Source organism: Pinus tabuliformis, chromosome 6, assembly GCF_031772625.1.
Source record: "Pinus tabuliformis cultivar Carrire ecotype Pingquan chromosome 6, CPIR1, whole genome shotgun sequence".
In the NCBI taxonomy this organism is placed as follows: domain Eukaryota; kingdom Viridiplantae; phylum Streptophyta; class Pinopsida; order Pinales; family Pinaceae; genus Pinus; species Pinus tabuliformis.
The window spans coordinates 1,636,265,662-1,636,289,914 of NC_142292.1; the positions used below are offsets into that span (position 1 = coordinate 1,636,265,662).

The following is a 24,253-nucleotide window of genomic DNA, read 5'->3' on the forward strand; positions in this document are numbered from 1 at the left end:
GGTTAAAACAAATCAATTTATCATCAAATTTATTTAACCTCTAATAAATTAAAATTTATCTTAATAAATTATAATCATCATTTCCCAAAACTAATTACAAAACGACCGTACAATCGACCTATTACATTTCCATCCGACGCATAATGTGGAAGTCGAAAAATCTAAAACTGTCTTAGAGGAATAAGTGACCTTCGGTTGGTACAGATCTAGAACATGCATTCAGAAAGAAGTCATCATAATGTAACGTTCGAATTAAGAAATATGAAATAGATATGTACTACTATAACTTTGATATTAATTCTTGCCTGGTTGAGTATCATTTAACCAGAAAACATTACAAAAGTAGACTGTAATCCCACTTATAGAAGGCTTCTTTTAAGTCCACTCATGCTAGAGCTTAAAACTACTTATGGGCCACCTATTCACAATATAACCATAATAATCTAATGACAATAATATCCAGATCCCTCTCTCCCTCTATATATGTCAAACGTCCAGAGTTTTTCATGAAACATGAAGAGCTTTTGAGTGATGCTCAATGTGTTCATCTATAAAGGTGGCAATGAAGAAGAATGAATGATCATATCCCGGCTGCAACCGCAAAGTCAAAGGAACATTAGCTATCTTACACGCCTCCTCAAATTTATGAGGTAGCAGCTGGTTGTGTAGAAACTTATCTTCTTCACCCTGAAATCCACAAAACATATGATAATGATACACACTGCAAGTATGATAAACTAACAGGAAGCAATGTTAAAAGAAATGGAATAAGTTCTTAGGCCTAATCAATGAAGTCTTTGTTTACTCGAATATGCCACAACCATCAAAGTATTCTATACAGAAAAAGGCGAAAACAATGAAACTGAATGGGCAAGCGTTACCATTCATCTGGGCAAGGTAACATAGGCGTGTCAAAAGTTGCAATAAAAACCCGATTGGTTTTGCATTTTATAGATGGAACCTATAGATAAATGTACGAGATACAGAAACACGTGAAATTCCATGAATGAATAGGATGTGATATTTGGAATTATAGATGCAAGCATGACTGGGATATGAAAATTCTTGTTTGGAAGAACATAAACAGAAAAGTAATCTCACTCTAACCAGCGCATAGCATTTTAATGGAAAGAAAACCTGGCAACGGAATCAAAACAGTCGAGGAGATGAACAGTTTCAAAATTTGAAGGAACGCATCAAACACATAAGCCAAGTCATGCACCAGTGCACCATATCAGAAGATATGCGCTTGAAATGCATGTCAGTACATAAATTCGTCTGGAAACAATAACTACTTGAAATTGAAAGTCACCCCAGGCATAACAAACAAAATATCACCGCAACTTGACAACAAGAAGCAGAGCATGGGACTTCCACATGTTGGCGGGTGGCAAACATAAAAACGATATGGATCACTCCATCTTGGAACCTAAGAAACATGAGAACGATTTTGATAATAGAGCACATTCTTCAAAGAAAATTATGCCCTTCTATCTTGACCATGTCGACGTCTTAAACTAAACTCAGTCATCGTCATCTTATAAAAAATAAATGGCATTGCTCACCAAATGGCATCTCTTCGCTCACAACAAAAACCAGTTCCAAACATGGGCTGTAAAAGAAGGAACAAGAGAATCGAGTTCTCTTTTGAATATACTATAACAAATTAACAACAGAGTTGTGACGACAGTGTGTCTCTAACCAATCAAACAAGAAGCATGAACAACACAAAAACAGCACATTATTCGTCAGTAGTGTGGCCGTGAACCATAATAGACCCATTTACACACACCCCCTTGACACTGCAGCAACTGGAGACAACTTGATTCAATGTCGTGAACTAGAATCTTTAAAGCAGTATACAACTGAGAACAAGTTGTGACTGATCAATAATCTTAGGCATTATGGCCTTAGTGTCTTAGTGTGGAATAAAATCAACACAAATCTTAAAGCTTTAATAAGCTGTTGTGCTAAAGAGGGATCGAATTTTCTTCAACTAGTCTATGGACAGTATTAATTCAATGCAATCACATAAAAACAATAACACGAGATAACCTGGAGAAAATCACCTTGGAAAAAACTCTAGCTAGAAATGTCCATCTTGCTCTAGCTATATTAATGCTTTCTCAGTTAGAAGGCTCTCTGGACTTTTACTCACAGGAGATACAATTACGGTGGCAAATGCCCTAACTTCTAAGTGCACTCAGAACTCTTCCACAAACCAGTCAATCAGCTTCTGTGCAAGTCAAACCCTCCAACCTCTGCAATAAGTGCAAACCTGGCATCAACACAACCTGCAGAATGTCTTCTATCTCGTCTGCTCCCAGGCACCTCCAGTCTATCCTCCCTTTTCCTTCTTAATCGTTGCCTCATACTTGCACCTTCTTTTTCTGTCTGCAACTCAAGGGTATAGGGAAGGCCAACAATCAACCATTTTCCCAAGAAATAGTAACAGGTCAGTTACAGTCTTGCACCCCTTGTCCCCTGGCAGTTTGAATTCCACAGTAAGATTTTTTTGGCTTTCTCTCACTCTCATGTGGCACCCTGTGATTGGTCTCTGTGATTGGTCGAAGGGGACAGATGCCAGCACTCTGAGCAGCCACATCACCTGCCAGCTAGGAAGCAACCTGTTAGTCTTGAGCATCTATGAAAGAGTTAATCCGAGCAATACTGCAGACAGAGTGGTAAGTGGTGTTGTGCAGTTTACAAACCAGGTTTTATGTTGCACAGCCAATAAGGTCTGCATGCATGTCCAACTGACTTTTCCACAGCACAGCTCCAAGTCCCATTAAATATATGTGGGTGGAGGTTGCATAATAGATCCTGACTGTTTGGCCTGGGCTCGCATCTCACCCACTTGGGATCTGCACATCTCCTTGCCCCCAAATACTCCAAGTTCCATAAGCCTCTTCCACCGTTTCTCATTTTACCTTGCGCCTTATGCCTAGTGCCTTGCCTTCCAATTCTTTGCCTTATTTTACTATGCTGCATGTGAAGTATGGAGATAGCATTCCGCCCCACATAACCTTACCTTCACATGGATGGCAGCTTGAGCTTGTCTTTCCATGCAAGGTGCAGAGTGCGGAGGTATTACCTCCCCTACACCACATTCTTACCTCCGCATGCACTTTTATCTTAGCTACTTTTTGAGATTCCGAGGACTTCTCCAAGGCCATGTAACAACTTTTCGACCAAACTTCTATCACAATTTTAACCATGAAACTTCAATAGTTCTTCAACACAAAATCAACAAGAGATATAAAACGTAAATCCATTTTGAATTTTCGTGGATCCATTAGGATCAATCACTAGTTCTCACTACTTTGATAAAGATTAAGAACAACCTAAAGTTGTCACTAATTCAAAATCTAATCCTGTGATGACCTTAAAGGCACACATGGGTAAAGACAGAATACACTGTACAACAAACAGAATTTTTTGTTATTAACTATGTCACTGCATCCTTTTACCTGCATAGCACATATCATAACAGGCACACCCACTAAACATTAGCAATTATAACACGGCGGCAACAACAGAGAACCTATCACTTGTAAATTGTTGGTTGCTGTCATATCCCTCTAACTGGTTTACTATGTCAGTGTTTTGTCTGGGGCACTGTAGGTGTCCTCTATAAGTGATCATCTTTTGGTAACCTGGGCAGCAACTAGAGGGCTCCTTCAAGACTATCTTATGCTCAAAAGGTGTACCCTCATCTTTTTTCACCCAATCAAGCAATTCTCTCTATTTCAATTGGTTCTTGGCATTCGAAAATGACGGTCTTTGCACATCACTCTCCTTATAATGATATTAGTTGGCACTAAGCTTGAACCATTCTTCATTCTCCATTGGCAGAATCTCAAAGGCCTCATCAACAAATGTGTAGATCAACCATCTACCTGCTCGCAATTCTACACCAAAAGTGAATGTATGCCTTCTCTTCGACTTGTGGTTCTGTTGGTTGGTGCAGCAATATTGGTGGACCAGCTCATAGCAAGCATCTTGCAAAAAAATATGCTTGCCCACTTTCATGTAAGGAACATCCCGACCAAAAACACACATCAAAGAATGACATTTGCACCAATATCAGTAAGCATAGTCATGCAAATTCTCAGCAACTTTCATTGGAACATCAAGGGCATCCGCAACAAGGAGCAATAAAGTCATTGGGTCATAGGAAGGAAAGGCATAAAGAAGTCATTGGGTCATTTGCTTGTTTGGGATATGTCAATCATTGTGCTCAATTAGCTCGTGCAATCTTCAATCTTAAGGCATTTGCCAGGGCACCATTTAATATTCATCAAGACTAGGATCCTTGCAGTTGGTTGGACAATCTCCAAAATTAACAAGGAACTCAACCTCCTAAAAAGTCAACAACAGAGATTGTTACCTTTTCCACCACTGAAGTGTGTGGTCACAAAGTGTGTTTGTGAATAGTGGCTCTTCAATTCTTCAGTGGTCACTTGAACAAGATTAAATTTTAAAATAGTTCTCAAGAAACGATGTGCAATTTACCATCAATTGTACCATGATAGAGGGGCACTTGGGGAAGCTATATAGCAACCATCAGTTCCACCATGATAGACATGACAGTCAGGTAGGTTTAGACGGGCATAGATTGCACGCTTAATGAGCAAATAACAAGTGTTGGCCTGATTGGTGATCAAAGGGATGTCAAGTGTGTGCAAAAAGAGGTAAGATACTTGTCCTAGGCATGAACAAACTTGTCTCTGAATCCTCATCAATATCTACAGATCAGGCTCGATTAGTGTTGATCAGATTCTGTATAACCACCAAGTCATCCTCCAAGAGCAAGTTCAAGGATAGGTCAAAATAACTGCATTCAATCTTTTATATAAAAGAATAATCCTCAACTATGCTTGGATGTGAGAGCTAAGAGCAACGAAAGTGCTTCCTATAGATCTTTTGCTCCTCTCTCCAGCATATAAAATGTATGGCGTGGAATTCAAGGCTCTCTAGCAAAGCTAGAGGACCTAAATTAGTTGGAGACTTGTAGTGATTAATATTGTGTGCACTTTCTCCACCTCAACAGAAAGCCCTCTAACGCACCACAACAGATAGCATTATATTAGACAATGAATCTAGTGTTTAGGGTACAATGGAGGTACTAACACATAAGAACAATAATGATAATTAATTTGATAGCAATTAAGCTAATTGTAGTAAAGAGATCAGCATATGCACTAATTTAACCAAACTTACTTTCTAAGTCACATGACATGATGACATGGGACATAGACGACATGGAAATACGACTGTCCAACACCAGACACGGAAACCCCAAAAACAGAAAACTGAGGATAAGTCATATATATATATGGTGGCTGGGAGGAATGATTGGGGTCCTCCCCACCTAGGTTCAAGTCCCACAAGTGACATGATGAGCTTTGATGTCATGATTTCGAGCCTTGTTAAGAATGAATAGCCCCTCGAGGACCAAAATATGTGTATTTATCATATGGACTATAAATGTGTTTTCCACGTGAACAGATATATATATAACGAATTAATGAATTACACAAACAAAAATGAAATTTGGACAAAGATTCAATTTTTCTTTTGAATTTAGAAACTAAAATCCACTTGCCCAAAATTTGGAATTTCTTCTAACATTGCACAGTAACCCTCAGTTGCACTGCAAAACGTCTCACATATCCAACCTATTGACTGAAAAGCAAATGAAAGGGAAACTGTGTTTTTACAGACCGCAGGGCTCTTTTACAAAAGACACAGTGGGGACAAGTGTTCAACACATATTTGGCACGTGTCCTATTCACAAGACATGTGCCCTCACATATTTGTGTTTAACACAAAGGATAGGGGACACAGACCCTATTTGGACTTGTCTCGCTAATTAGGTTAACATGCATTATTAGAATGACAAAAATCATCACAAATGACAACGTGGTAGAACCAGAGACATACCATAGAGAAGCACACAACTTATGCATAGGGTAGATGTAATGGACAACAATTTAGTACCGAGAAAATATGCAACATGGAAATGAATGGTAGTTCAAATCCATATAGGATATTATAATATAATTGAATAATGATTGATTGAGACATGAGATGTTGATTGATTCAATGCCATGTAATGGTATACTTAAATGCATCAACTAGTCATTATGGTTGAACTGTCATGTCCATTAGTTAGTTTGAAGTTTAAACATACACATATTGACTAGTCACAGTTATTGAACGATCATATCCCTTAGTTAGGATATGTTGTTATGAACCTTGCGCCTTCAAAATGATAAGAAACCAATAGTTATAGTTCACTTTGAGGGGAAAACCTCCTTTTACAACAAATATAATGTACAAGACCAGATTTGATGATCCTAAGACTAGGTCTTCTTAGTGTATATATATTATATATATAAGAGACAAAGGGTATAATGAAAGGTTCTAGACATAACAATATAACATTAGAAATGCAATAACTCAATATCTAGGGATTCATAAGGAGTTTTAGGGTTAACATGGGGCTTATATAGGTCTTAAAATGCCCCTGCCCTTCAAACAAGTGTTTTCCTCAACACTTGGCTAACTACAAATGTTTATGCATGAAAAACTCATCTTCCCATGTCGCCTCTTCTAGTGCTAGGTTCTTCCATTTGACGAGGTCCTCAATAATTGGTCAATTTCTCAATTGCTTAATCCTTGTTTCCAAGATTGTTTCTAATTCTAGTATAATTTTCCCTTCTTCATTAACTTCTAGTAAAATAGTTTGGATTGGGATCTTGTCACCAATTACCTACTTTAAGTAGGAAACATGGAACGCTGGAAGTACATGTGAAGATGGACGCAACTCCAATTCGTAAGCCATACTTCCAATCCTTTGCAACACCTTATAGGGGCCAAATACTAAAGTGCTAATTTATTGTCCTTTTGTCGCTTGAGGGACATTTGTTTATATGGTTGTAGTCTCACATATACTCAATCCCCCACTTCAAATTCTCTTTCAATGCGATGTTGATATGCTTGTTGTTTCATCCTATTTTGTACAATAACTAAGTTGTCCCTCAATAGTTTTAGAACCTTTTGTTGGTGCTCTATGTGGTCCTCAACTACTTGAGCCTTTATAGTCCCTTTCAAGGGTAATATGATAGATGGAGGATGATATCAATACAGTGCCATAAATGGAGACATTTTTATGAAGTATGGAAGGATGTGTTGTACCACAATTTTGCCAAGGGAAACCACGTGACCCATTGTGTTAGTTTATCAAATGTAGATATCCTTCTAAACATTTATTCACAATCTCAGCTTGCCCATCGGTTGAAGATGGTAAGAAGAGTTGTGAGCCAATTGAGTACCCAAACAAGAAAATAATTCAATCCAAAAGTTTCAAGTGAAAATTGGGTCTTTGTCACTTACAATAATCCTCAGTATTTGTTAAAATTGGCAACTAGGGCCAAACTCCATGTGGATCATCTCATTTATAGAAGTTGATATTTTTCCTAGATTCCTCTTGTCGAGAGGTGTAGGATTAATCTAAAGATCATCCGATTCCGACAAGTATTTATGGAGATATGAATTTACTTGTATTTACTTGACAAATTGTCAAGGTTGGCCAGTAGTTAAATGTGTGGCACACATGCCCAGTGAATCATATAAGTACAAGTGAGATTGATTCATTTTATCATCATCTCATCTCACTCATTTCTTCTCTCTCTCCTTAGCTTTGGGTTACACAAGGAGCAGCTCACACGTGGGAAGGAGGAGGACACAGTAGAGCAAGGAGGACGCAGAAGCTGCTAAAGGTCTCTTTGACTAGCGTTGACCAAGCATTGACTTTAGAAGAGTGTGGTTTTCGTGTGGCTGCCTCTCCTAGGCAAGCGCATTTTTTGGCACGAAAATCGAGGCAATCTGACCTCAAGTTTGACTAATGTTGACTGCCCTAGTTCAGGGCAACAGGTTGACTTCAGTCAACTGCAATTTGACTGTGTATTTGGCATTGTTTAAGGGTTGATTCTTCAGGCTGTTCGAAGACTAGCTAACCGGGAAATTGACCAAGCATATTGGAGGTCAATTTCATCTTGTTTGACTAAGTTTGACTTTGCTGATTTAGGGTTTGTTGTCGCTGATATAAAATTACAGAATTCTCACTTTGTACTATTTCTCTCTGCTGAACTATTGAAGATAAAAGAAGATTTGATCAAAGGGTTTCCCTGCATTGGGGTTTGTCCTGGCTAGCCACCACATCTGTGTCTCTTGTCTTGGCTTGTTTTCTGTCGATCGTTTAATGTTCTATCTGCACTTTACTTAATGTATATGCGATTGCTAATAAGTGGTTAATAAGAAGAAAAGAAGTAAACTGGTCTAAGCATAGAACATACCATAATTTAACATGGTATCAGAGGTGAGGTGAAGACAAAGCCCAAGCAGAGCAATCACCGAAGGTTGGCAAGGCTATCCTAAAAACTTCATGGGGTCCTCAACACTCTTCCTTGCTGAAGACAAGCTCCGTGAGAAGTCTGACTATCACGGATGGAAGATGTCTCTCGATCTGACCTTAGAAGATCGGAAGTGTTGGACCATGTGAGAGGCAATATTTTTGTGCCTCCATCAAATGCATCCGCTACTACCAAAATCAATTGGACCAAGGGAGAAGTCAAAGTAAAGAAGATCATCCAAGATTCTATTGACAAGCGCTTGGTGGCCTATGTTTCCGAGCTGACCACATCCAAGGAAATCTACGATACACTGGTGAGTTTATTTAAAGTTAATGATGCAAATCAAGTTTTGTTCCTTAGAAATAAGCTGAAGAAAATTAAGAAGGGCAAAGATGAGAGTATGCAAGCATATTTCTTAATTAAGGATCACTGAGATCAAGAATGATCTCCTATCTATCGGGGAAGTAGTTCCTGACAGGGAAATGACTATCACAACTCTTGGTGGACTGCCCCCTGAATGGTATATATTCAGGACTACTCTTCTCAACAATAATGTCATCCCAGGATTTGAGGAATTGATGACTAGATGTATTCAAGAAGAAACAAGGATGGAAGAGCAAGAAATGCCCGCACTTAAAGGAAATCCCTCTTCCTTTTCTTCTCATGCTAAAAGAAGAAACAATTTTGGGGCTAAATCCAAAGGAAAAGTTGGACCGAAGGGTGGAACAAAAGGACGATGTTACAATTGCAACAAAATGGGCCACTATGCGAGGTAGTGCCCTAATAAGAGGGACTCACACCATGACGATGATCAAAATCACTCTCAAGGCAATCAAAGGAATGGCAGGTCCAATGGCAAAGGTAAAAGAAATGTCGGAAATCAAGGAAGAGGACAACCCTTCAAGAAAGCAAGAAACTCTAGGCATGAATCTAACGTTGTTAACAATAAGCAAGATGAATATTGTCTACCAGCGGCCCTCTCTACTACTGCTCCCCTGGACTCGCTGGGAAATTGGCTTATTGATAGTGGTGCCTCAAGGCACTTCACTGGTTACAAAGAAGCTCTCTCTAATCTGATAAAGAAGGGGACCAGCCTAGAAATTATTCTTGGGGACAACGCAAAATATCCCGTGAAAGGCGTAGGGAATGTCACTCTTAAATTGAATCAAGGTAATACAATTCATTTGCAAGAAGTCCTATATGTACCTGATCTCAAAAAGAACCTGGTGTCCATTTCGACAATGGAAGACAAAGGCTACAAGGTGACCTTCATCGATGGTAAGGTATGTGTATGGAAAAAGAATTTTAAAGAAGCTTTCACTCTTGGATTTTGAGTCAATTCATTATGTCAGGTCGGAGGAAGTCCACTGGGTGTCATGTCTTGGAACACATAACTTCAGTCCGAACTACGGCATCGGAGGTTTGCTCACCTTCATTATAAAGCTCTACCCAATGCAAGACAAATGGTGACAAGGATGCCCGAGTTCCGAGTAGAGCAAGAAGGTGTATGTCCTGGATGTGCCAAAGGGAAGCTCAAAAGGGGACCATTCCCCTCAAGCCAAAGCAAGACCTCCGATATATTGCAGTTGGTTCACTCAGACATATCTGGTATGATGCCTGTGAACTCCTTGGGAGGATATTTATATTACCTCACTTTTACAGATGACTATTCTCGCAAGACTTGGATATACTTCTTGAAAAAGAAGGATGAAGTGTTCACTTGGTTTCGTCACTTCAAAGCCTTGATCGAGAATCAAACCGAAAAGAAAATCAAGATCTTAAGGACTGATAATGGGACTAAGTATGAATCCAATGAGTTCCATGACTTTTGCAAAGAGGTTGGCATTAAGAGGGAGACTACAACACCATATACTCCTGAGCAGAATGGTGTGGCGGAAAGGAAGAATCGTACGATTGTGGAAGTTGTCCGTGCTATGCTCCATGATCAAAGACTTCCGAAGTTTCTATGGGCCGAAGCTGCGAATACCGCCGTATATGTGCAAAACCGATGCCCTCACCAAGCATTGGGTTCCAAGACTCCCGAAGAGATGTTCACTGGTAAGAAACCTGACGTATCTCATTTTAGAATCTTTGGAAGTCCTGTATATTTTCATGTGTCGAAGGAGAAAAGGAATATATTGGGTGCATCTGGAAAAAAAGGAATCTTCGTGGGCTATAGCGAAAATACTAAGGGCTATAGAAGATTAGAATCTATGTGGCTGGTCAAAGGGAAATCGAGATTAGCCATGATGTCACCTTTGACGAAGATATGGCTCTTAGCAAAGTTGAAAATCTTCCTACTCAAAGGGGATCTAAAGAAGCTGACACCAGGGAACCGAAGGAAAAAAAAGATGAGACAATGCCCGATGTGGAAGAACCTATGGATCCTATTGACCCCCCTCCGCAAGAGCCTTCCTCTCCTAGGAAGAGGCCTTCATGGCTTAAGGGGACACTTGATGATGCTGAAGGACACATTGCACCCATAGCGACTTTCTGGGAAAGTAAGAAGTCCGCCAGGTATCGGGGATACTTGACCATCATGAGCACGATCATCCAAAATGAGCCTTCATCATTTGCAGAAGCTGTCAAGCATCAAGTATGGAAGGATTCTATGACTGAGGAATATAAGTCCATCACGAAAAGCGATGTTTGGGATGTGGTCCCCAGACCCCAGGACAAAGCAGTTGTCACTTCGAAATGGCTTTGCAAGATAAAGCATGCAATTGATAGAAGTGCTGAAAAGTATAAGGCTCGTTTTGTCGCTCGTGGCTTCTCTTAGAAGGAAGGTATAGACTATGACAAGATATTTGCACCTGTTGCCCGATATACCACCATCCGCTCGATCATAGCCCTTGCTGCTTCGCAAGGATGGAACCTACATCAGATGGATGTCAAGACTACATTCTTGCATGGTTCAATCAAAGAGGAAGTCTATGTGGAACAACCCGAAGGATTTGAGATTCATGTTCGGGAATCTTATGTGTGCAGGTTGAAGAAAGCCCTCTTTGGGCTAAAGCAAGCACCCTAAGTGTGGTATGAGAGGATCGATAGCTACCTAATGAAGCTGGGATTCACTAGGAGTGAAGCCGACCCTAACCTTTACTTTAAGGTTGAAGATGACAAACCTCTCATATTAGTGTTGTATGTTGACGACCTCCTTCTAACAGGTGCAGACCCTCTCATTTTTCAAATGTAAGAGGGAGTTGGCTTCCGAGTTCGAGATGAAAGCCCTAGGACTGATGCACTATTTCCTAGGATTAGAAGTCTGGCAGAAACTAGAGGAGATTTTCCTATCTCAAGGAAAATATGTGGTGAAGATATTGGAGAGATTCGGTATAGTGGACTGCAAGCCCGTGACTACCCCGATAGAGCTTGACTTCAAGAAGTTAAGCGGTAGTGTTGTCAGACCTATTTTACGAAATGCTACTGAGTATCATCAACTTGCCGGAGCATTGATGTTCTTGGTGAACTCCCGTCCGGATATATGCTTTGCAGTCAACACGTTGAGTCAACATATGGTTGAGCCTCACCACACACATTGGATTGGTGCCAAGAAACTGTTGAGATATCTTCGTGGCACAATCACTCATGGGTTGAGATACACTACTGGAGATGTGAGACTACTTTGATATACCGATGCTGATTGGGCAGGCAGTGTAGTGGACCGAAAGAGCACTTCCGAGTGTTGTTTCTCTTTGGGATCTGCCTCAATATCCTGGATGAGCAAGAAGCAGAAGTCGGTGGCTTTGAGCACTGCTGAGGCAGACTACATTGCTGCAAGTATGGCCTCTTGTGAGGCGGTCTGGTTGCGGAAGCTCTTCAGTGAGTTGTTTGGATTCACATTGGATACTATCGTGATCCTGTGTGACAACCAGAGCGGGATTCGTTTATCAGAGAATCCTGTATTTCATGATCACTCCAAGCACATCGATATCAGTACCACTATATCCAAGATATGGTATAGCAGGGAGCAATAAGACTCCAACATATCGGTACAGATGAACAGGTCGCTAACATTTTGACGAAGCCCCTGGGAAAGGTCAAATTCCTGACTTTCTGAGAACGACTTGGTGTCATTGAAAGACCCTCTTATGAGGGTCGTGTATGATGCATATATTGAGCTCTAGGAGCTCCAGGGGTGTGCGGGGTACTTCTTGGAGCAACATGCGACCACAGGGCGACTCACCATCCCCTGGTGGTGCACTATGTACAGGGTGAAAGGTTCAGCCTTCCCCTGTGACACCCCGTGGCGACTGTGGGACAAGATGATTAGTTCTCCTGTGGGCCAGGATGATTAGTTCTCCCATGGCGATTGTGGGACAGGATGATTAGTTCCCCTGTGGACCAGGATGATTAGTTCTCCTGCGACGACTATTGGACAGGATGACTCCTCCTGTGGACAGGATGATTAGTTCTCCAGTCGAGGCATCCTACCCATGCAGTCTGGGACTCATGGGAACTGCCTCTCATTTGATCAATGAGTAGGGAAATGGGGTTAGGGACCATTAGTAGTACTATCGATGGATGCATAGTTGTACCTACCGTACTCCCTATGCTAGGATGACCTCCATTGATTTGGGATCAATGACACTGATCTGGGATCAGTGAGAGTGGTATGACACACTCTGAGATTGACTTCGGGTCAGTGGAGGATGGTATGATATATCCTCGATCATTTCTTCTTCTTCATAGTTCAGCAGAGCAGAGCAGAGCCAACAGTGCAAGGCAGTGCATTTGATGGCTGGGACAGTACCGATGGTCAAACAGATTAGCAGATGGAGTTCTCCCTAGTTGAGAGGGAGTGTTAAAATTGGCAACTAGGGCCAAACTCCATGTGGGTCATCTCATTTATGGCAGCTGATATTTTTCCTAGATTCCTCTTGTCAAGAGGTGTAGGATTGATCTAAAGATCATCCGATTCCGACAAGTATTTATGGAGATATGAATTTATTTGTATTTACTTGACAAATTGTCAAGGTCAGCCAGCAGTGAAATGTGTGGCACACATGCCCAGTGAATCATATAAATACAAGTGAGGTTGATTCATTTTATCATCATCTCATCTCACTCATGTCTTCTCTCTCTCTCCTTAGCTTTAGGTTACACAAGGAGCAACTCACACGTGGGAAGAAGGAGGACGCAGTAAGAAAGGAGTACGCAGAAAGGAGGATGCAGAAGTTGCTGAAGGTCTCTTTGACCAACGTTGACCAAGCGTTGACTTTAGAAGAGTACGGTTTTGGTGTGGCTGCCTCTCCTAGGCAAGCCGCATTTTTTGGCACGAAAATCGAGGCAATCTAACCTCAGTTTTTACTAACATTGACTGCCCTAGTTCGGGGCAGCGGGTTGACTTCAGTCAACTGCAATTTGACTGTGTATTTGGGGTTGTTTAAGGGTTGATTCTTCAAGTTGTTCGAAGACTAGCTGACCGGGAAATTGACCAAGCATGTTGGAGGTCAATTTCATCTCGTTTGACTAAGTTTGACTTTGTTGATTTAGGGTTTGCTGCTGCTGATATAAAATTACAGAATTCTCACTTTGTACTATTTCTCTCTGCTGAACTATTGAAGATAAAAGAAGATTTGATCAAAGGGTTTCTGTGCATTGGGGTTTGTTCCTGGCTAGCCGCCACATCTTGTGTCTCTTGTCTTGGCTTGTTTTCTGTCGATTGTTTAATGTTCTATCTGCACTTTACTTAATGTATATGTGATTGCTAATCAGTGGTTAATAAGAAGAAAAGAAGTACACTGCTCTAAGCATAGAACATACCATAATTTAACAGTATTCCATGTGGATTTTGGATTGTTTCCATGAATGCTTCTACCATTGCACTTGCTTTGAAAGGATCAGAAAGAGAGCAAAAATGGGCATACATTGTCATTTGATTTACCACTACCATAATGACATTCTTTCATTCAAATTTGTATAAACCCATAATAAAATCCATTGAAACTTCTTCCAACACTAGCCTGGAATGTCTAAAGGTTGTACGAGCCCCAAGGCCTTGGTTGTCTCTCCCTTATTTGGCTGGCATACAACTCATTCAGCCACAAACATTTGCACATCTGCTTAAATAGCTTCCCCAAAAAATAGCTTTCTTGATCCTATGGTATGTTTTCAAAACCCTGAATGTCCTCCCACAGAAGAAGTGTGTAATTTCAAAAGGAATTTTTGTTTGAGTTGAGAGTTCTTACATCAGCAGTCTTAATACCATAACAAATATTTCTTCCACATAATTTTTTCCATTGCATCAGGGTCCCTCCTATAGTTGTTGAATGATCTTGCATACCTTCTCATCTTGCTTCCATTATATCCATGTTTCTCCCACCCAGTCATATTGTGGAATGCAGATCGCACATAGTAATCCCTCTGTATCTTCCTCTTTCATTGAGACTGCGTTCGCCACAATATTTTTTCCCTTATTGTGGATAATTTCAAAGGTATAACGGATAACCTAGCATCTCTATAACCCATTTTTGTTGGTCTACTAAAGATAGCCTATGTTCCAATAAGTACTTCAACTTATCATGATCTGTTTTTATTTTGAGCTGTATTCCTATTAGGTAAGGACACCATTTCTTAACTACTAGTTTTCCACCAAAACTGGGAAACCCGAAGGATAAAAAAAATTCTCCTCATTTGACAGTTGACTAGCTAGAAACCCTATGATCATCAGCATTGTCCCAGATTTCAACACCTATTACTTGTTGAGAAATCTAGGGCAACTAGATTAAAAGTGATTTCTCTTTATTTTGACAATTGCTTGTGATATTCTTTTACTTCAACTTGTAGTCTTGATGATTGTTAGTTACATCTTATGTTGTTATTATAGTGTTCTATTCATCAAACAGTTACCAAACACATGAAAATCAATAAAACAAAGTGGACACAAGATATAGGCTGCTAGCTAGGGCCAAAACCTCTCCTAGAGAGGAAAACCCACAAGAAATTATGGGTCAAATATGTAATTTTGGGTCAAAAACCCCTCTAGGTGCCAAGTTGGCCTACATGTCAAGTCGGCCTTACCCCAATGGACATATCTATTCACAACTCTTTGAACTATATAAATAGAGGGAGGATGGAGCTCGTTTGGACACACACTTGATGGATTATAATCTGAAATATCGCAAAAAGGATAGAGATGATGAGGAGGGCCGCAACATGAAAGATGAAGTTTTGTCTTAGTATATATCTTGTTGTTGATCTCTTGCTGATGGATCTGCTAGAAAGAAGGAAGGTTTGGCTTGACATCTAGAGGTGGAAGTTTTCTATGGCCATGGGTCTTGGATGCCTCAATTTTGATCTAATCTATAAGAAGAGAATTTTTTTGGGTTTTTCCCTTGGAGAGGTTTTTTCCTAGCTTGAAGCCTATGTCTTGTGTTCTTTTGTTTCTGTGATCTTCATGTTCATGTTATGGTAATTGTTTGATGAAAGAATCAGAATAAAAGTTTAATAAGAAACCAAGTAAATTCACAAGAAATTACCATGGATAAGGAAATCTAAATTAAACTATTAAGCCTCTCGGTTTCCAACAATAGTTACATGAGAGGACATATATATCAGCAACTAAATAATATCAACTGCAAGAAATCAGATCTAAAATGCTCAAATGAACAATATAAAGTGAGAAATAGAATCACTAAACTAGCTCAAGGTAAGATTGTGAGTTGCTAGATCTATAGCATGTAAAAAATGAGAATAGAAATGCTAGAAATTATGCATATTAAATGTACTTAAAGGAAAGAAACAAAACCCAAACAACAAGCATGGAAAAGGATCCTCTCCCAAAAAGAGGGGTGGGATGCCAAGAGGATAATCCTCAAGCTCCCTCAAAGAAACCTTTTGTATTATTATTGAAAATGAAGCCCTCTAATGGGAATGAGGGACTTAGGTTTTGACGGGAGCTTACAAAGAGCTCAAAAGAGCAAATGCTCCTCCTCAAATAAACTTAATGAAAATAGAAGAACAAATCCAATGTTTATAGCAAAATACAATAAGAAGCCTCCAAATCAGATACTTCACTTTCCTCAAGGTATACGTGTTGAAGAATCTAGGACAATTAAAATTAAAGTGATTCTTCTTAGCATGATAACAATTTGTGAAGTTCTTTTGCAATTTTTCTTAGCTTGATCTTCTTTTTATTATTAGTGTGTGTCATTACTTCATCAAACTGCTATCAAAAACAAAGAGACAAGAACACAAGATATTGGCATCCTGCTAGGGCCAAAACCTCTCCCTCTTGGAGAGGAAAACCCACACAAAAATTCTTCTTATAGACATCTTCAATTGACGAATACCAAGACCAAAACCCTTGACCTATTCTGCCACTCCAAGACCAAGACACCAATCCTCTTCTCTGTCACTAATGAGATCATCCTTATTATTGCACCATTGAGGCCATCACTATTGCATCACTGAGATCTTCATTACTGCTTCTTCACCATGTTAACGAGGTCTCTTAACTTCTTGAGATCTTCACTGTGACCTTGATTCTATGTCTTCATTATGACAATCATCAAGATGACTGTTGCACCATATCTCCATCTATACGTGGATCATCACCGTACTCTTGTTGAGATCATCATGTTGACATTGAGCATGCTGAGAGCGTGTTCTATGATAAGTATGCCGAGACTGAGATTGTAACTATAGGATCATTGTGATCTCTCTTAAGCTGAGTTAGTGAGACTGAGACTATACAAAGACATTAAGGGTTCCGAGGTTCTTTCCCTCACATATATACATTGAGTGCTATGAAATAGGTCCACCGAGATAGTGACACTGAGAACCTTACCTTTCATTTAGGTCGAGACTGTAATGGTTACTATTGTTTCTAATTATGTCGATACTGTGATCTTAACCGAGATTGAAGCCATGTTTTTCCTTGCAAGATATATGTATGACAGAGGTACCTTACTGTACCCATCCGAGGTTTCAGACCTCCGAGAAAGACATGTTTGTCTGCGCCCATACGAAACATTAGACCTGCACATTGTCACCGAGATCCTGTACCCAACCGAGATCTCCCTCGTACACCTCATACCCATCCGAAATTTCAAAGGAGAAAATGCGAGTTTTGTACCTTGGATTTGTGGATACCCTAGATGGGTATTTATAGTGTTTTGTGCTCCAAAATAAGTCGACTTGCCTTTATGAATCGTTGCGTCTATTTTTCTAGACTGACATGATTGCCATTTATACATTTAATTCAATATTGAAGCCGACATGATGAATTCCTTATCGATTTGCTTGCAGACTTCTTGTGCTTGCTAATGGAGGATTGATCTTGGTCTTTGGAGGGCTGCTACACACTTTTGTAGACTTGTATACATTTACATAGGCTCATGAAGAGCTTCTTTATACATGACATGACTCTTTGACTTATTAATAAATCCTAAAGACATCAAGAAGAAGTCTTTTGACCTATGACACTTCTTGCTCATGAAACCCATGTAGCAAGGCATACAAAAAAATAATGTATTCTCTTTTATTACATCATTTACAAAGATTGTGTCATTATGAAGACCAAACCTAGTTACACTTTCTTCAACACTCCCTCTTAACTCGGGAGGTTTTCATAATGGTACTTGGTCATTCTCAATTTGAAGAATTTCTCATAAGAAGAATCGGATTTGCAATCCATTTGTTATAGCATCATTTCAACCAACATTGTTTTCATTTAGCAAGGCCTTGACTAACAGCTTTATCTCTCACTTAGATCAGAGCACACAATGCTGGCAAGACCAATGACTAATAGACACGCATCACCATTGTCTCTCTTAGGGTCATACCCACCTGAGTGTTCTCTGAGTATGCCCTACTAGGACTATTCCCATCTTGGGTTCCCAACCCTCAAGAATATCGGTCCTCTTACCCACTCTTGTCTTGGATGCCCTGCCACATCCTCAAAGAGTGTCGAATGCCAGATGATTACACAATCCTCCATTCTTTCTTCCAAACTAAAGACAAGAATGTTGTGTCTAACTCTCCCTCTTAACCAGGGATGAGTTCCAAGTTTCTCTTTACTCAGAAACTTACTCATGTTCCTTTACTCATAGGAACCTTCCAGAGCTCCCTCTTAAACAAGGACTCTATCATCAATACTTTATAGGGTCTTCTAGTTGACTAATGGTCCAAGACCTCGATTTCATCAATTTCATGTGTAGGGTTCATCCATCCATCACTTTCCTCCATCATGTCATTCCTTCTTTCCCGGAAAGTATCCTCCTTGGCTTTACATCTGGGGTTCCTTCATAGGGCCATCTATCTTCACTTTTCCTTCAACGGTGATTGCTCTAGATCACAAGGTACATAGTTGTGACATCCTTCACAACTCTCCTTACCTTGGCCTTGCACACATACCCAGACTTTCTCCAAGAGGTTAGAAACCAAAAACAAATCACATATTACCTTTTTGGTGATGGCCTTTTCCAGTGACATCTTCTTGTAGGTATCAACACCCTGCATACATGTTGACACATCTCCCAAAGATATATGTTGTCAAGGATCTTCATCTTTTCAGACTTCCATTAAAGTCTTCATATTTTTCTGAGAGATTTCCTAGTCAAATCTTCCTGATCCGTTGGATGTTGATTGCCTTCATCATGGTTGCATATCCTCACACCTTCCATTCCCAAGAGCTTTCAATCAGAGTTTCTTAATTGTAGTCAGCCACCTCATACTTCATATGAGGACATATTATGTTGATTTCATCTAGTGTGACTTAAGCCTTCCTGCATCCTTTCAGAGGAGGAGATCCTTTTTCTCTTGATCATGCTTGATCCATGTTACCTGCAACCATATGACATGAAATTACAATATTAAACACAAGCATACATACCTCATTTTACCTTTAGGTCATCTAGGCTCCTTCCAGCAGCTTCCTTGATTGAAAAGATCTTCAATCCCTTGATATGCTTCATTTCTCATGTCATCAGACCTTCATCTCATGAATTCCATAAGTTGGATTTCCTGATGAAACACTTGTTGCCTTCCCAGATTAGTGGATCCTCCGCTGAGGTTTCTATCAGAGAATCTTGAGGATCTTGCATTTGGCAAATGTTTTCCCTTTTGACTTCTTGTCCTTTCCTTTGATATCAAATGAGATTCCTAAGAGCTATGTCCTTCATGTTCGATTTCCATGGATTTTGTCCTTCATGATTCCCATGGTGATATTACGAGCTCTTGTTTCCATGATGCCATGATGCATCTTATCATCATGATCATATCTGCAGAAGATTTGGAGCTTGTGATAGGACCCTTTTGTGAGGGACACCATCTCACTCATAGTAGAGGTCTGCTACTCCCTCTTTCCTTGGCCTTTTTCTTCAGCTTCCTCCATCCTTCCAGCGATATGAGCTTCTTTCCATAGCATTGAATCTTAGCTATACTATTATGTCTTGAAAACTTCCATTGCCTTTTTGCACATGTTTAAGTCTTTTTAACCTTCAACACTTTTGTCCATAACTTGTCCTTCTTCCATCTTGCATAGATACCACAAGTTGTTGCATGAGGAAACTTCCATGTCCCAAGGACACTTGCCATCTTGCTTATTAAGAACGTGGATGATTATCTTCTTGTCATCTCTCTTCAGATCTCACAATTGAGATCTCATGAAGATATTTCTTCATTCTTTGATACCTCTTTTACTGCACTTTAGAGAGTATATCTTCTAGCATTTCATGTATCCCTTTTATGTCTCCTTTCTTGCTACGTATGAAAGAGAGAACCTTAAGAGTTCTTATGAATTCAAAGGAGACCTTGATATGTTCACTGACTTCTCTTCTCCATAAGGATTATGACAATCCTTCTTATTCCATGCAAGAACCTTTGATGACCCATCTAACCTATAGATCTTCTTGCAATCATGAAGTCATTTCACCAAAAATGATTAATGAAAATACTTACTTGAGATGTGAAGATGAAATCTTCACCTTGATCATGTTGGCAGTAGTTGGAGCAGATGTATTGATGCTTCCTCCGACTGAGATCCTTGATAGGAAGATTGCCTTCTTTGCCTACGAGCTATCTTGATTTATATATCCACCAAACTGTTGATCTAATTTGGCTACACAAGTGGACTTGTGGATCCTTGTAGTATGCAACATCATATAGAGTAATGCTTGCCATGATGTGTAGAGACCCATCAGTTGGTATTGTTGTATCATAGGACTTCTTCATTTTATATTGAGTATTGTTCATATAAACTTCTATATATGCCCTTAAATATGTATCATCATGCTCTGAGAGTTCGATATTTTAAGGTTGTTCCTTTTATAGAAAGGATTCAATCCGAGGTTGAACTCCTCATATTGTGGCATCGAAACTGTGGGTAAAATGGGACTTGTGAAGTCATCTGGCTGTGTATGTCTGAACTGTATTGTTGTATGAGCTTTCCTAACCAAGTCTTCTGCCTGAAATTATTTGCATCTTTTGTCCGAGTTTTTCTAAGGCTGAGAATATGGGAGGAGTCCGAGTACAGGTCATCAAGCTACAATCTGAAACTGTGACTTTGTATACTGTTGTTGTAGGTTGTTCCTTTGATCTAGGTCTTGATCTTTGAATGTAGATCTTTGAATGTCCTTCAGTTTGCTTTGATGGTCTGCCTGAAATTTGACTCTTGAATGTCTCTTTTCTGCCCTTCCTTTCACTTTTGAACCTTATCCCTCTGATACCATGTTGAAGAATCTAGGGCAATTAGAATTAAAGTGATTCTTCTTAACATGATAACAATTTGTGAAGTGCTTTTGCAATTTTTCTTAGCTTGATCTTCTTTTTATTATTAGTGTGTGTCATTACTTCATCAAACTGCTATCAAAAACAAAGAGACAAGAACACAAGATATTGGCATCCTGCCAAGGTCAAAACCTCTCTCTCTTGGAGAGGAAAACCCGCACAAAAATTCTTCTTATAGACATCTTCAATTGACGAATACCGAGACCAAAACCCTTGACCTATTCTACCACTCCAAGACCAAGACACCAATCCTCTTCTCTGTCACTGTTGAGATCATCCTTATTGTTGCACCATTGAGACCATCACTACTGCATCACTGAGATCTTCATTACTGCTTCTTCACCATGTTAACGAGGTCTCTTGACTTCTTGAGATCTTCACTGTGACCTTGATTCCATGTCTTCATTATGACAATCATCAAGTTGACTGTTGCACCATATCTCCATCTATACTTGGAACATCACCGTACTCTTGCTGAGATCATCATGTTGACATTAAGCATGCCAAGATTGATGATAAGTATGTCGAGACTGAGATTGTAACTATAGGATCATTGTGATCTCTCTTAAGTCGAGATAGTGAGACTAAGACTATACAAAGACAGTAAGGGTTCCGAGGTTCTTTCCCTCACATATATACATTGACTGCTATGAAATAGGTCCACCGAGATTGTGATACTGAAATCCTTACCTTTCATTTAGGTCGAGACTGTAATGGTTACTATTGTTTCTAATTATGTCGAGACTGTGATCTTAACCGAGATTGAAGCCATGCTTTTCCTTGCAAGATATATGTATGACAGAGGTACCTTATTGTACCCATCCGAGGTTTCAGACCTCCAAGAAAGACATGTCTGCTTGCACCCATACAAAACATTAGACCTGCACCTTGTCACTGAGATCTTGTACCCAACCAAGATCTCCCTCCTGCACCTCATACCCATCCGAAATTTTAGAGGAGAAAATGAGAGTTTTGTACCTTGGATTTGCAGATACCCTAGACGGGTATTTATAGTGGTTTGTGCTCCAAAATAAGCAGACTTGCCTTTATGAATCGTTGTGTCTATTTTTCTAGACCGACATGACTGTCATTTATACATTTAATTCAATATTGAAGCCGATGAAGAAATTTCAACCCCCACTCCAGTTATCAGTTTTCCTTATCACTCCATGCATTTAGTTTTAAATCCAAGCATGATAAAAATTCTAAAATCTGGAAATGACAATAATTTTCTGAAAACACAACTTTAGAGATTTCACAACTGCTGAAATTGCAGAAATAAAACACAGCAAAATTATGACAGCCACACACAGAAAATAACAGTGATTTTTGGTAAATGTGACCCTGGAAAAACCCCCTACAACTCTTGGGGAAAACCAATTTGAGAGCTCTTCTTTATTTTTGAAAATGCTTTTACAGAGAAACTGAAATACACAGTAAAATTCCAGCAACCACAAATTACAACTTATCTCGATTTTCGTGATTGAACTCCGCCTCGAAAATCGTGCCAATCAGCAAACAGCCAAAACAAAAATTTTCCAGCAATAAAACAGCATTAAACGTTGTACGGCCAGCCTCGAAAAACATGCCCAGAACTTGCTGCATGGACCGTACAGATTTCAGTAGTATGAATGCCTCGAAATTCGTGCCCAAACTATTGTCCCTCTTCCTCGATTTTTGTGTTGTCCCTCTTCCTCAATATCTGTACCTTTCTCCTACTGTACGGTTTTGCCTTGGGATGTGTGCCAATAAATGCTACTGCCCAGATTTGCTGAAATGTCTTTTTGTTGCTCTCCTTCACTTCCTCACTACTCAGAAATTTTCTCCTTGCTCTCGATTCTCTTTCTCTCAAATGCTCATGAAAGAATGAATTAATCTTTTTTTCTTCTCTTCTCCTTTTATTCTCTAAATGACTTTTTGGGTTACCCTAAGATCTAATGGCTAAGATTCATTTAGATCTAGGGATGAGAATAAATGTGCATTTAATTCTCACTTTCTATTTTTTAACTCACCCACTTAAATAAAGACCCACTTAGCCTTTTATTTCCATAGTCACTTTTTCACTTTCTAATTCTTCATTCACTTTAATAAAGTCACGTTTAAATTAGAATGTAATTTTACCACTTATAAAGTCACTTTTAAAATAGAATGTAACTTTATCACTTATAAAGTCATTTTTAAAATAAATTGACTTTACCACTTATAAAGTCTCTTTAGGAGAAAAGTAAAAAATAAATTTGGACACTTTTTCCCTATAGGCCAAATATCAAAGCCTTATGGAACCACTTGTCCTCTGGTACCCAAATTTTAACACTCCCTCTTACCGAGGAAAGTGTTCCTCAACTCCCATCTTGTCTCTGAAGTAGACATGCTTGCCCCGTGGTAAGGCATTGGTGAAAATGTCTGCTACTTGCTCATTTGTGGAAATGTACTCAAGCTTGACAGCTCCCTTTTGGACATAGTCTCTAATGAGGTGATACTTGATCTCAATATGCTTTGACCTGTCATGAAAAACTGGATTCTCCATGAGTTTTATGCAACTCTAGTTATCACAGTGAATTACTGAAGGTCTGAATGCATGACCAAATAGACCAAACAACATCTTGCGAAGCCATATGGCCTCACAACTAGCCAAACTAGCAGCCATATACACTGCCTCATTTGAACTCAATGCAACTGACTGTTGTTTCCAACTGATGCATGACACAACTGCCAAACCCAACCCAAAACAACATCTGGAAGTACTCTTCCTATCTGAAGCACAACCTGCCCAATTTGAATCCGTGTACCCTGCCAGTCTCACTCCATCACCTTATCTATAATGCAGACCAAAATCCACAGTCCCCTGCTAGTAACGAAGAATGTGTTTTGCAGCCACCCAATGCACTCTCCTGGGCTCACACATGAACTGACTCATAGTATTAACTGCAAAACATATATATGGTCGAGTGTTGACCGAATACATCAAACAACCAATCAATTGTCTGTATAGAGTAGGATCCACCAACTCGGAATCAGAAGCGTGAAGCTTCTTCCAGTTAGTGATCATAGGTGTAGACATGGGTTTGCAGTCCTCCATGTGAAATCTGCTAAGAATATCC

At 39.6% G+C, this 24,253-nt stretch overlaps 1 protein-coding gene across 1 annotated transcript in view; it reads right to left on the reverse strand.

Moving 5' to 3' along the window:
- Positions 1-252: 252 nt before the first annotated feature.
- The window catches only part of LOC149265203 (S-formylglutathione hydrolase-like), a 214,246-nt gene continuing 190,245 nt past the window's right edge, over positions 253-24,253 (reverse strand). The window contains exon 7 of the mRNA XM_089429168.1: positions 253-687. Within this exon, the coding sequence (XP_089285294.1) occupies positions 505-687 (183 nt within the window). The 3' untranslated portion in view covers positions 253-504. The remainder of the gene's footprint in view (positions 688-24,253) is intronic.